Source organism: Nyctibius grandis, chromosome 11 (genome assembly GCF_013368605.1).
Source record: "Nyctibius grandis isolate bNycGra1 chromosome 11, bNycGra1.pri, whole genome shotgun sequence".
NCBI classification, from domain to species: Eukaryota; Metazoa; Chordata; class Aves; order Nyctibiiformes; family Nyctibiidae; genus Nyctibius; species Nyctibius grandis.
The window spans coordinates 1,568,807-1,583,180 of record NC_090668.1 but is presented as its reverse complement, the minus strand read 5'-3'; the positions used below and the strand labels follow the sequence as shown (position 1 = coordinate 1,583,180).

Genomic DNA, 14,374 nt, shown 5'->3' with positions numbered 1-14,374 from the left:
GGTAATCATTAAATAAAAAGCGGGAGGGGGGGATAGGTGGGTGTAGGAGATATTTGGGGTTGAGCCAAGCTCGTCTGCTGGCTGTGCTCGGAGATGGGGATAAATGAACTAAAATAACGTGGATTTTAATGCGTGGGCAAAGCTGGTTTCTGCTCATATTTGACTCTTGGCAAGGGCCTGAGCAGGGGCTGGCCCGGGGGAAAAGGGGGTTAATAATAAATAAGCAATAACCCAGGGAAAGGGGCGAAAAGGGGGGGGTCGGGTGTAAGCCGGGGTGGATAAAACCCTGCTTCCCTTTACCTCTTGCCTTGCAATAAGCCGTGCTGTCCTTCCCCTGCCTCCCTTTCTCCTCACTCCGCCCGGAGCTGATTTCCCCCTGAACCTTTGCATTCCAGGAAAAAAAAAAATGGGGAGGGGTGGGGGGCCTAAAAACCAAAATAAACAGGGGAGAAGCCAAGCCAACGCACCCGAAACGGCAAAATCACCCAAACCCATCGCGCTTGGGCCATGGGAAAGCGGCAGAAAGTGGAAAAGGCTTGGCCGGGAGGGGACTTTCGCCACGTCTGGGTTTGTGTCTTTGCACCCCATCTCTCCCCCACCCCGGACCCCAAATCCCCCCGCCCCTCTCCCACCTCCCCTGCGAGCGCCTGGGGCTGCCTCTGCCCGAGCCGAGCCCGGAGCGGGGACGACAGCCACCAAAATGTGGATATTCCCCGGGTTTGGGGGGTTTCTGCTCTTTCTTTCTCTTCTAACAGGCAGATCTTTGGTGGGGGGCGATGGGGTGTCCCCCCCCGGTAACGGAGAGGGCTCCATAGACCGTCTGAAAAGCCCCGTAACCCTGCGAGGGGACCGAGCATCGCTTGGTGCTGCAGCCCGGCTTCCACCGACGGCCCAGCTCCCCGCAGCCCCCAAAAACACCGAGAGGAGGAAAAAAAAGGCTCAACTTTTCTTTATTTTCCACTGCCGTGAGAAAAATAGCACTAAATATTCCCCCCTGGTTTTCCGCCTCTGCCTTAGAGTCTACTGAAAGGGTAAAAGAAATGCTGCGTTGAGTATCCAAAGCTGGAAGGGATGGGAGGAGATTAGTGTAATGGAGAAGCCAATTTTGCATGTACTAGCTTTCATTTAATGTGAAGAGATAATTAAATAGTTATTTACGGAATAGAAATCCATAGAAATATTCAATCAGAATGCATACGTGGGTGTAATATAGCAATGAATAAAGATCTCTACGTAGTTCTTGTGTGAGAGCGAATAACTTAATATTTCTGCAGAGTTGCCCGTGCTGTAGAGTCACAAATTTCTATTAAATATGGAAAGAAAGAAAGAAAGAAAGAAAGAAAGAAAGAAAAGAAAGAGAGAAAGAAAGAGAGAAAGAGAGAGAGAAAGAGAGAGAGAAAAGAAAAGAAAAGAAAAGAAAGAAAGAAAGAAAGAGAAAGAAAATATTCGGGAGGGACCAGAAGGAGGGATTAGACAAGAGTCCTATTATTGGACCAATTTTTAATTCATAATTTATCTGCTCTCAATACACGACGTATTTTAAAGCCAGGACCTTATTAAAGGCCAACTCCGGCTAAATTAATTTATATATATATTCATTTTAACTGAATATGGCACCAACAAAGTACTCAACCCTCATCCCTGATGAAGAAAAAGTTGCAAATATCTCTTTTTTTTTTTGTGTTCTGCAGGGGACTAAAGGAGCTGCGCTTCTCGCAGAGGGCAGAGAGTAAAGCAACTTCTTGAAAAGAGATTTTTGTGCCCTGATCCCTCTGCTTCTCCAACTGAAAATAAGAGACGGATGCGCTTTTGCGTGGCGGGATATATTTTAGAGGCGAATGAATGAGTGCATAGGGAAAGGCAGGTACATACATCAGCTCCATAGGTAGATGGAGAGGGGGGGACACAGGCATTTTCTACCTCCCACCCCTCCGCCGGCACTATTTATCTTTTAAAAGCTGCTTATACGTTTGGAAAATGGCACCCCGTGAAGCAGCTGAAGGGTTTTCTTGCATTTTATTCTGATTAATGCCGGGATGGAAGAGCGAGCCCAGCGCCGTCGCGCCCTCGATTGCGAAGTATTGAAGTTTATCCCCATCAACTGTTGAGATTCGCCTTTGAGCGATGGTTATCTGAGGGAAATCCATCTAGGTGTTAGCTGTTGCGGGGAAAAAATATTAAAAAAACACTTAAAAAGGGGGATGCTGGAGCCAAAGTATTAAAGTGGAAATGATTTCCTGAGTATTTAAGGATTAAATACCACGCATGTAAACGTGTGTGTGTTTTAATAAGGCTGGGGAGAATTAGCAGCCCACCTTCTATTCTGAACATGGCATTTCGGGGCTGCTTTGCTAATAAATGGGTTACCCAACAGAAAACATATTTTCCCTGCCACAATTTCCGACTTTTTACAGAATTTTGCACATTTTAGTGGCGCTGCTGAAGTTATCAAGAGGGAAAGTCTGGCGAATAAAGGAAAATTTTTTTTTGAAAGGTTTGGGTGTGTTTTATATGTCTTCCTTTGTGTTTAAATAAGTATTTTTAGAGGTTTGGAAGGGGGGGGAAGAAAGGGAGGCTGTGGAATAGAAATAGGTGTTGCTTAACGAGCTTCTCTGGGTTTCCTGTCTCCTCTCGGGTGAATTTCGCAGCGGCTCTAGGAGTGAGTTTAGCACGCTGTGAAGTTGGATTTGAATTCCTCAAACCTCGCTTTTTCACATGCTTCAGCAGCTCCCTGCAACCGAGCTGTGCAGAGGAAAAGAAAGTAAATAAATAGCTGGAAACACACAGGCACTGATATTCCCCCGGCCTCAGCTCTGCTGGTGGGGAAATAGGACCCTTGGCTGATGAGAAAATGAAAATAAGTGGGAAGGGCCATTGACAAAGTGTTGGTTATATCGGTTATTATTAAGCCCAACTCTTCTTAACGCCTCTTCGGCATCACTTCGATGTGAATCCGCCACGGGCCGCACATTTTTATCCCAGCCAGTCCCAGCCTTGCCTGCGGTTGGGAAGCATAGTTCCGTCTGCTTTTATCTTGATTAAGTCCACATGATTTTGAACTTGCAGCTCAGGTCTAGAGAGATCTAAGTCCTTTTCTTTTTTTTCCCCCCTCTTTGAATTGTTCACAGCTTATACTGTTTTCTTTCGCAGCCTGGCATCCATCCAATTGAATTTATCTTTGCCATTTGGGGACTATAATATTTTCCAAGCGCTTCCCACTTGTAGCTATTGTCTCTCCCTTCAGATTTCCTGTACACATACGCGGTGTCTATAATCTGTTTACTGGCCTGAGTTTCCTCTCTTTCTCTTGGGGTGGTTGGTTTTTTTTTTTTTTTTGGAAGTCCATCTGAGGAAGTAATTGTAGTACCGTCGTGGAAGGGAGGGAAAAATCACTTTGAGAACATCTGATAGGCCAAAGTCATTAGACATCAGAAGTTGGAGCCTATTTAGCAAAAGCAAAGCACATCTCTGCAGCTGCCGGGAGATGCATCTGCGAAAGAAGTGCTTTTTTTGCACCCACTCACGATGCATTTGCAGCCCCGAGTGAGCACAGGTTAGCGACGCAGGTTGGAAAAACTCCTTTATTTTTTCCCCAAAAGCAGGAGGCAAAGCAAACTCTGATCAACTGTCTGAAATAGGGAAAGATTCAGGGTCTAAATAATGCGTCAGATATCTTGAGAGCACAGTAAGTAGCAATGAGTAAGCCAGGTTGGTAAAAAATCTATTATCTTCTATTTTTTTTTCGTTTCTTTTTTTTTTTCCCCTCCCCTTTTTCTCCCCCGCCCCAGTCAGTACTTTCCGTACTGTACTGGCTCGGACAAAGACTTCTTTATGGCAATACTTACAAAAAAAGTTTTTGACCGAAGTTGGGAGGTCGCTAATGAATTTACATTGCGTTCCGATAACTCCAGCTTTGGGGAGGAAGGAAAAAAAAAATAATATCTTCTCTCCCCAATGGGAGAAAAAAAAAAAGAGGAATGATTTATTGAGAAGAGTTCAAGTACAGGATTAACCTAAATCAAAATATAACTTCAGATGTTTACACAGATCAGCTAAGCCAACTTTCACAACTCCAAGTTTTTGATTTTGGTACAAGTGCTACAATGTTTTTTGGTCACGAAACGCCTCTAACATCCCCTTAAAATTCATGTTAGTAACGCAAAACACATCTCGCAAGCCTTGAGCCTCTTTGCCTGCTGAAAACGCTGTTAAATGTGTTAAGTGTTTGCATTATATCAGGCAAATGAGGGCGGACTCCGGAGCGGGGTGGGGGTGGTCGCTTGGGGGGTGGGTTGAAATTTTTTTTTCCTTGCACTTTGCTTTTTCTGTTGGGGCAATTTGGGTAGAGAGAAGCATCCGGCTGAGGTGCCAGGATAAAGCTGGGTATTTATCTGTATAATTGCAGAAGAGGCACAAGGAACGACGAGCTCGGGGCTGCCGCCTCCTTTTCCTTCCCTCTGGCTGAGAAATAACTAAATAAAGAGGAAAAAAAAATCTTCTAGACGGGGCAGTTTCATCTTATACACACAGTGATATCAAAATCGGAAAATCAGACCTTTCCTCCCCGCATCTCAAGTTCCCCTAGGTATTTTTTTTTTCCCTTTAAAGAGCACAAGTACAGCTTTTCTTTATTTTTCCCCTCCACACTCTCACCTTTCCCATTCGCTAGGAAATGAAGCAGCTTTTAAAAAATGAAGGGATGGAAATGCTCTGGCTGCTTTAAGGCTATGCCTTAAAGTTATTTGTCTTTTTTTTTTTTTTTTTTTTTTTTTTAAGGGCAACCAAAAGGAATGCGAGCCGCCAGCCCTCATTCCGTTTTATGGTGGTCACTTTGGTGGTCAAATTCAAGTGCTGTGACTCCACAGCTGCCTCTTCTCTGCTTCCTTGCAGGAAGCAAGGCAAATCCTATCCTTTAAGCTGGGTTTAAAACCCCAAAACGACGCCAGGACTTGGTTTAGATGTATTTACCTACGAAGAGCAATAAATTATTCGCGCACCTAGAAGAGAGACGGCGAGTTTTATGCCACACGGATTTTTGCTGTTTGCTGTTGTGTTAGGGCTTTTTTAGAGGGTGTATGTGCTTTGTTTTGGGGTTAAGAAGCTGCTCGGATATTGTTTTTTCCAACAAGACGCTCTAATTCCTCCCCTGGATGCAAAGCTTCACGCCTACAGCCTTCCCATGTAATCTAGATTGGAATAAATATAACAAAAATTGTATATTTTAGAGCCTTTCCCCTTTTAATCGGAGGGAGAAGATCCTCCACGCAGGTTGCAAACAGGAGGGAATTGGGGAAAAAAATAATTACACTCATAAACAATAGCTTAACATTATTAGTTTGTAGTTAGTATTAATATTGGTCCATAAAAAGCCAAGTTAAAAGATCGCTGACACTTTAATTAAAAGTTTTGCCCAAAACGACGTCCAAGTCATAAAATAGGGCAGATTACAAAGCTGAAGAAATCCATCTCTGCAGCCAGAGTTCTTGCCCCTATATATATATACACACATATATATATACACACATCAGCCAAGCGGTGCATTAGAGAGGAAAACACCGCTCATTTTGGAATTACAGATATATTTCTATGTGTATATACCTCTGTCTCCACACACACGCATTCAGAGAGACTCACCCGCCCCGATCCCTTATAAAAAGGGTTTTATGAGAACGGCTCTTTAAATGGAAAACACAAAGCTAGAGAACGGGGAGGGGGAAAATCCAGAAATTAATGAGAATAAATGAGCAGGAGCGCGTTGTTGCATTAGGGGGATGAGGAAGGCTCAAAGTGAGGAAGAGCACACAATTTTAGCATGGGAAGCCGCCATGTTTCCCTTCAAGATTTCCTAATAAATACATAAAAATCCGGGCACACCGCCTGATAAGCACTATAGTTTGGAAAGCTCTACTGAAATATCCACTGTATTTTTTGCTCGGGCATCTTGAAATCCTTTGGTCTCTGCTCGGCTGCAAGGTACGGACTTGCGAGGCTGTTTTCTTCCATGAAAATCAACTTTTTTCCCTTTTTTCCCCCCTTGCATTGCTGCAGAATCGCACGATATTTATAATTTTTGCAGAGGCTGCAACCTCGCCCCGTTGCTGGAGGTGCGTTTTCCTCCCAATTTCGCCATCTCGCCTAGGAATTCAGCAAACCCCCTTGGTTAAAAAGCAAACAGCAGGTTGAGTGCTAGCAAATTAAATAAAATCAAATAGAGAGGAGCCAAGTGAAAAAGGAGCTTCCCAGGGATGCTAAGCACGAAGGGGGACATCCCCGAGCAGGGCTGGGAACCCTCTGATGCTCCTTTTTGGTGAATTGGTTATTTTCGGGTGAGTTTATGCATTGTTTTTTCGGAGAGCAAAGCGAAAACACAGCAGCCGTCGAGGCTTTTTCTGCTCCTGAGACTGAGATTTGCCTTTTTTCCTTCTTGCTGGGTGAGTTTCCTGCAAGTCGATTTGACAAGATCCTCTCTAGAAAAGCATCTCACTCTCTCCTGGTGCGTTAATTTTGGTCGGAGTATTCAACCCACCACCAAACTGATCCCATGATGGAGTTTAGTTCGGGTTTATGTGTGGACAATTCAATATTTTCATTTATTCTTCCTTTTACTGGGCGTTTAAAAAGGGATAATTGAAGGGGAAAAAATGCCTAAGTGGCATCGTGTAAAGAACAGGATAAAAAGAGGGGGAGGATGCGCTGCAATATTTTCATATCTAGATGAAAGCAGCCACCCCTGCTCGGCAGAGGAATATTTTCCACCTCAAGCAGATGATTTCTAATCCAGGTGAAAACCCGATTCACGCCCAATTGTTGCAGGCAATTTTGTTCCTTCAAGACTATTTAAAGGCAGTGGGATACCCCTCGGAGCCGGGTACCGCGGAAGTTACGCGTCCTTCAGGTGCACCTTTCCAGAGGGTTTGCAGAAGAGATTTTTTTTCTCATATAATTTTAAATAATTATTTGCAAAACTCGGAAAATATCTGGCAGCACTTCGGTATCCCAGTGTGAAAATGCAGAAGGACAGCGAAAGCTGGGGCTCCCGGTGCCCGAGATAGAAGACAAATGACTTTAATAAGAATATCTTTTTTAATTCAGCTGGAAGAATAAATGATGAGAGTATTGCTGAAAGTACATTCATTGATTGACAATAAACAATTGCATTAAATATTCAATATGCCACTCTTACGTAATAAATATTTAACCAAACATTAAAGGAGGTTTTCGAATATTTATTAGCCACTGACTTAATTCATTTGCTCTGTTCCTTGATATATCACTAATTCGATATCGAAAGTCATTAAGCCAGGCCTGCTTTAACTTTAAAGTTGGAAACTTCACGCGATCCCCCGCACGCTGTCATTGCTTAAATGGTATATTCTCCATAAAGCATGCCAACTTGCTTGATGTATAGTTGATGTGCACATAGAGATCAACATAATTAGCGTATGTTAGAAGCTTGTTAATTAGCAGCAACCCCCCCTCGCTCACAGATAGAGAGAGAGATAGAGATTTACTTATAATTTAGCAGCCCGGCTGGAGGAAGAGCTGGGCACTCCCGCCTGCAGCAAGGTTTGGAGAAATGTTGGAAAACTTACTTCTGCATCTCCAGCGATTTTATTGAGCTACCTAAAGTCTATTCAGGAACATTTCTAAGGATAGAAATAGCCAGAATAATCAATTATCTTCATCAGCGTAATTAAAATATTAAAAAAAAAGGGAGGAAAAACACCGTTCGAGCTCCCTAAGACCCTCCCTCTCTCCCCCCTCCCGCCACCTCCCCAACCCAAATCGCCCCCACCCCATCTCCAAACCCTGCTGAAAAGCAGCGAGCAGAATCCAAATAGGAAGGAGAGGAAGGGGAAAAAAAAAAAAAAAAGGCAAGGGGAAAGAAAAAAAAAAAAAAAGCAGCAACTTCACAAGCCGCCCCTTGTACTTGTGCTGCCGAGGGGTGTGCCTTCAGGAAAATGAATACAAATCTGCGATTGATTTTCATAATGTTTCTGCGGTGTTTGCAAACCAATCGTTTGAACCTCTGAGATCTTACCTAAGTGAACCACTCCTACGCATCTAAGTGCTCCAAACTGATATATGACAATATCTACTTTGGATCACGTGTCCTCCGGAGCGACTAAGACGGATAGCGCGTCATCTCGCCTTCCCAAATTTTTTCCCCTCCGCACATCGGATCCAAAACATCTAGCTATAGGAGCCAGAAAAGGAGAAAGATGTTTAACTCGGTGAACCTGGGCAACTTCTGCTCCCAGTCGCGTAAGGAGAGGAGCGCTGAGTTTGGAGAAAGGGCAGGTTGCGCTTCTAATCTCTACCTCCCCAGCTGTACCTATTACGTCCCTGAATTTTCAACTGTGTCATCTTTCTTGCCACAGGCCCCCTCTCGCCAAATCTCCTACCCTTACTCCACCAACCTCTCGCAAGTGCAGCCCGTGCGAGAGGTCTCCTATGGTCTAGACCCCTCAAGTAAATGGCACCACCGAAGCAATTACGCCTCGTGTTATTCCGCAGAAGATCTGATGCATAGAGAGTGCATCCCGCCTTCCACCATGACCGAAATGCTAATGAAAAACGAGAGCGTGTACAGCCACCACCACCCCAGCTCCAACCACCCGGCATCGACGGGATTCTACACCAGCATGAACAAAAACACTGTCTTGCCCCAAGGTTTCGACCGGTTCTTCGAAAATGCCTATTGCGGGGCGGAAAATCCGACGGAGCCCTGCTTGCAGAAGGGTGAGGGCAAAGTGGAGGCAGAGTCCCAACCCCACGCACTGTCATCCCGCGGAGAGCAAGGTATAGACCCGGAAGATGAGGAGGAAAACACAAACCCAGGGTCTTCAGCCTCGTCCTCTTCTGTCACCAAGGAAGGAAGCAAAAGCAGCAATTCGAGTAGGTAGAGCAGTAAATGGAAAGGTTAAGGGACTAGCCCGTGTGTTTTGTCGGTCAAATTTTATGTGGAGTTTTATAAGCATTCAAAGGATTTTATTATAACCTACAAAGCTCTTTCTTCCAACGAGAAGAATTTTTACGATGGGAAAAGCTCTTTGAAAAAAATGGAGATGTTAGGCGCAGACACAGTATCTTAGAGTCTGTGAAATTTTAAAAGCACACCATCGTGACAAATATTAACTTTGATCATGAACTTACATGAGCATTTTAAAAGGATTTGGTCCCGGGTTGCTGAGGGTAAAAGGCAATTGGGCAGAACACTACTTTAGCTGCCTGTGTTTTCTTTTAGGCATTAAGATGCATGCAAAATGTTTGGGGCTTTTTTTTTTTTTTAAATTAAAACTGTATGTTGAGTCTTTTCTCTTGGTGGGGGTGCAGAGCGAAGGGGGAAATCTGCCGAATTTGCAGGCAAAGCTGAGCATTTTCTTCGACTTTTCTGTTTAAAGTGGCATTTATTCTCCCCCAAGCCTAGTGGAGCGTCCAGCTTTTGTCAGGAAGGGCTTTTACTTATGTGGTTGTTCGCTTGGGTCTTCTGGGTTTTTTGGGGGTGGTTTTGGTTTGTTTTTTTTTTTGCATGCACTCACATTTTCTAGGCAGTCTTAGAGGAGCTTTTTTAAAGGCTGAATCCAGGCAACTTTGCAAGTTAGCGTTCAGCGAGGGGCTCTTTTGGGAAGAGGGGAGGGCTGGTTTGTTTTCCTATTTGCTTTCGTGATGCAAGTCCCCTTTTGCAGCTCAGATGCTAAGTTCCCTTTTACTTTGATTCCTTTTTGCGTGTGTGGCGAGGACTGGAGTTAATGAAAAACTTATGCGGAACATAATATCTAGTTCCTCTAATTCCAACCTTGCTCATGCTGGTTCTATACAGATAACAGATTTGCAGCTGAGCGTGCTTTGGGTGGGTTTTTTTTCCCCCCAGCCCTGCTCCAGCAGCCTGCTGCCTTCAGTCTCAGGCTGTTCTTTATTTCAAAAAATAACCTATCTGCACCGAAAATGTCTGTATGTGCCTGCGTTAAGCCCTGTGCAGTGGGGAAAATAATTACACCACGGTCCTTAAGACCCTGTGTAACCTCACCTCTGCTACTCCTAACAATAGGCGAAGTGCTGAAGGATATCTCCCCCCGCATTAATAACTGGAGTTATTAAGCTGCCCCTATCTATCTGGTCAGCTGTGAAGATGAGTCTGTGTCTTGCATTTCCTTAGGATATTTACCCTGCCTTCTGGTTCTTTTAAGGTGCTCCCAGGACGAGGAAGAAGAGGTGTCCCTATTCGAAATTCCAGATCAGAGAGCTAGAGAGAGAATTTTTCTTCAATGTCTATATAAACAAAGAAAAAAGGCTCCAGTTGTCTAGGATGTTAAATCTCACTGACCGACAGGTTAAAATTTGGTTTCAGAACAGAAGAATGAAAGAAAAAAAACTAAGCAGAGACCGCCTGCAGTATTTCTCTGGAAATCCGTTGTTGTGAACATCTTTTGCAATCCCCTCTGCTGGTGAAGTGTTTGTGTATTGAGGAGGAGCAGTTCGAGCAGGGGTTTGCCCTTTGAGTCGACAAAGCAACCTCAAAGTTTAAGCCTTTTCGTTACTTATATTTGTATGTCTGGGACAGTGCTGAGTAACAAAAGGAGTGAGATTTTCTTTCAGTTCCTGCTTCAAGGACTTGGATTCCATGAACATTTTATTTAAATTTTTTTTTAAATCCCTGAACAGGTTGGGATTCCCTTTTTTTTTTAATTATTATTATTTTTTTAATTTTTATTGTTATTATTATTTAGGCACCCTGTCCAGTTGAATAAATCGCAGTGCTGTGTGTTCCTCCCACGGTGATTTCAGTATGCAGCTGTGTTATCACAAGAGCGGCCAAAGTCTCCCTGTAGGATCAAATCACTTCATCTGGGGTGAGTGTGTGTGTGTGTGAGTGTGTGTGTGTGCGAGAATGCACACATAACCATGTGTGTCCTTCTATGTGTGTGTGTGTGTGCACATTCACACCCACCCCGCTCATCCGTGTTCTAAGGAAGATCATTATTTCCACCTCCTCCGTCCACCCTTTCTATCTAAAAATATATATATATGCATATATATATATGGGAGGGTGTGCGTATATATCCATATATATATTCTCTGCAGCATCATTTCTACATTTGGAGTCGGAATGGGGGGAAATCCAGGAGAAAACACGTTTGCAATAACTGTCGCTGAAATGGTTTGTAAATAAATTTCGTAGTGCTTTTTTTTTTTTTTTTTTCCTGGAAATGGGAGACGAAGAACAACAAGAGAGAAAAAAAATCCTGAAAAAATAATACTTAACAAAAAAAATATCTTTGTGTATGTAAAGTGAGTCCCTGGGATACTCTGTGAAATTCTGTGTCAAATAAAGACATTGCAAGCTGTTCTACATTATGATTTTATTTGACCATTTTATTAGAATTTCCCCTCTTAAAAGCCTCTTTGCGGTCATTGTGGTGTGGGTTTCTTCTATAGGAGTTTAAATACCTGAATGCATATCAGAAATATCATCATCCATATTCATGGGACTCGCTGCAATCTGCTCTAATAGGACTGGTATTAATCCGAACCCTCCACCTTGGAGCACACGGTTGGTGTGGAGTTCATTGTATTCAGCAGCGAACTGAAATTTATAGGATTTTTCTTGGCCCAGTAATCCTCCTCTGAATTTGGCTCCAGATGCCTTTCGCTGTTTTCCGGTTGTAGTTAATCTTTTTTTTGCATTTTCAGGAGAACAAGATATTAGCCTTCTTAAAAAAAAAAAAAAAAAAGGAATGAAACTCTAATTACACCGAGAAACGAGCTGCATTTCCATAAGTCAAGGATACCTTATACCTACAAAGCACAAATGCAAAGTCAAGTCCTTAAATTCCTGCTTAAGGAAAACAAGTTCAACTCCCAGGCACAGGGCATAAAAGTGATTTTTTTTTTTTTTTTCCCCCCTTCCCTCTTTGCACAATGACTTTTTTCTCGCAGTGTCCGAAAGCAACACGACGTTTTCGAGGACAAAGACATCCCGAAGATGCCGTTGGTGACGCGGTGCATGTATTTTGTGTAAATATAATTCAGAAGGGGAATTTTTTTTTGGGGGGGGGTATGTTTATGTTTGAGGTTTCCAATCTGGATGCTCTCCTGCTTTCTGATGTGGAGGGATGGGATTGTGTATATGGACGAGGGAGGGGGGGGACAAAGAAGGGGGGAATAAAACCCCCATCAGCCAAGAACCAGCCCATTATACTCCCATCCACCGAGCGTGTTCTTGTAAAATTCTCATACTTGCTTTTAAATACAACCCTGTTGAATGAAAACCCCTTTGATGGTGTCTTCTGATTTTATTTGACAACGGTAGGGGAAAAAAAATGATAAACCCGCAAATATGCTCTTCGTTTGCACCCATCCAAACACCCCTCCGCACCCCCCCGCGCAATTAAATGCAAACCAACTTCAAGCTTTCGTGATAAACCCGCCCTGGTTACACCACGATATGATCTTGAAAGGATGTTCGGAGGCATGTTTCTCATTAAAAGAGTGGGAAAGGGAAGAAAAAAAAGGGGCTCGGTGGATGGCAAAACGCTTCTTTATTTTCTTATATTTATTTTTGCAAAGCCCACGGGCTGAAAGGACGCTTGTCCCCGGCCTAAAGTCTCTCCTAAGCTTTACATTGAATAAACTAGGCGTAAAGGAGGGGATTTTTTTCTTTTTCTTCTTTTTTTTTGCGGGCTGCAAAGTAAAATAGACAAGATGAAGCTAGGAGCCATCTTCCTGGCAGATGTAGCTGCACGCCGGGACCAGCCCGGGGAGGGGGCTTCTCCTCCACCGAAAAAAAAAAAAAGACATTAAAAAAAAAAAGCACCTTTCTTTAACGAGTGTTTGCCAAACCTTCCCAAGGTTAGGAAAACTAAAGAGAGGTGCAATAAGGTGAATATCGGGAGGTCAGAAGCGGCAGTTAATGCTCCGTAACAGCAGCGGCTGTCCGGACAAAAGCGGCTAGTCTAGACATTGTAATAAAGACTGCAGCACTAAACAGCTTAATTTTTCTTAATTACCCCGTCTGGCTAAAGGAAAAGACTTCCGCAGTAAATAGTAAACAAATAAGGGAGTCTTGCCCAGGGAATTTATTTTTTTTTCCTTCTTCTCTCTCCCCTTCCCTCCCTTTCACCCCCCTCCCCTTTTCCAAGGCTCCAGTTCAACTGCAGCACAATGAAACTGTAGGCCTAGTTCAAAGTTTTCCCGAGCTAAAATGGAATGCTAGTTGTAAAATCCAAGTTTATAGACCATGTGGGAGTTTACAGCAGCATTAAGCATCAGTGCCATGTAGGAAAAGGGCTGTTAATGTTCTGGGGAGGGAGGGGGGAGAAGGGGCTGGTGGAGGACGGGGAGAGGGGGGGTCACTGAAGATGCTTTGGGTACCACAATGGGGGAGCGGACAAGCAGAACAGGGTTGAGACATATGTAGCTCGCCAGCCCAGTGTGCGTGCACCTATATGGTGGGTGACATATGCGGCGGGGCGAGGGGAGGGTCCGGCGCTGGGATTTTTGGGGGCCGGCTCCCATTTAACAGCAGAAATCCCCAAATTACCACGGCGAGGGGTTTTCCGAGGCGGGCCGGGGGATGCAGGGGTGGGAGTGAGACCCACAGGAAGAAAAATGTGAATATATGATGTCTTTGAACTTCAATAAAGTCAAGTCCATCACCTTTAACCCTTTTGTAATAAAGCGGAATCAGAGAGGGTCGCGGCTCCCCGGCCGCCCCGCCTCCAGGGAGCCGGGGGGGGGTGGCTCGGTGTGGGGAGACCCCCACATTATTTCCCCGAAAAAAAAAACAAAACTAAACCCAAGCCCAAACTCTAATTTTGAACCCCGCGTGGCGTTTATGATGCTTAATATTTAACTCAGCCGCGCAGCGTTTAATGCGTTTCGAAGCAGGTTTAATACACGCGGCGCACACTCTTTATTATTGTTATAAACCTTTTGATATCTTAACGCATGAAAAGTTTTTATAACTTTGTTTGGCGTAAAAGTTTTACAAGTTTTTCCTCTTTTTTTTTCCCCCCTCTTTTTTTTTTTTTTTAATTCCCAACACGCATTTAGGCTTTTCCATCAACTTTATTCCTACCTCAGATGTCCATCACAATAAAACCTCCCTCATAGGCTGGGGAGCTCGCTCTGTGCTCTACGTTAATGACACCCAGACTAATTACGAAGGCCCTTTCCATGTGACGTACAAACACACCAACCCAACCTGTTTCCTATTGCTCCCTGGATTTCATACACAACATATTGGAAGCAGCTCTGGGTGACTTTGTTGTGAAATATTGCAGAGAGGGAAGGAGGCGAGGGGGGGCCCCGGCTTCTAATTGGCTTCTTGCGGGATAATAATGTTCACTTATGTTGGCTTCTATACAAAGGG

The 14,374-nt window shown here is 43.9% G+C and overlaps 1 protein-coding gene across 1 annotated transcript; it reads left to right on the top strand.

Moving 5' to 3' along the window:
- The first annotated feature begins 8,222 nt into the window (after positions 1–8,222).
- On the top strand, positions 8,223–10,423 carry HOXC11 (homeobox C11). Its single transcript, XM_068410664.1, has 2 exons — positions 8,223–8,898; positions 10,191–10,423. The coding sequence occupies exons 1-2, from the start codon at positions 8,223–8,225 to the stop codon at positions 10,421–10,423; spliced, it is 909 nt and encodes a 302-aa protein (XP_068266765.1).
- The last annotated feature ends 3,951 nt before the right edge of the window (positions 10,424–14,374 follow it).

Coding starts and splice junctions, on each gene's coding strand:
- HOXC11 (XM_068410664.1), top strand. CDS start 8,223: ATGTTTAACTCGGTGAACCTGGGCAACTTCTGCTCCCAGTCGCGTAAG. Junction 8,899..10,190: donor AAGCAAAAGCAGCAATTCGA/GTAGGTAGAGCA, acceptor GGTTCTTTTAAG/GTGCTCCCAGGACGAGGAAG.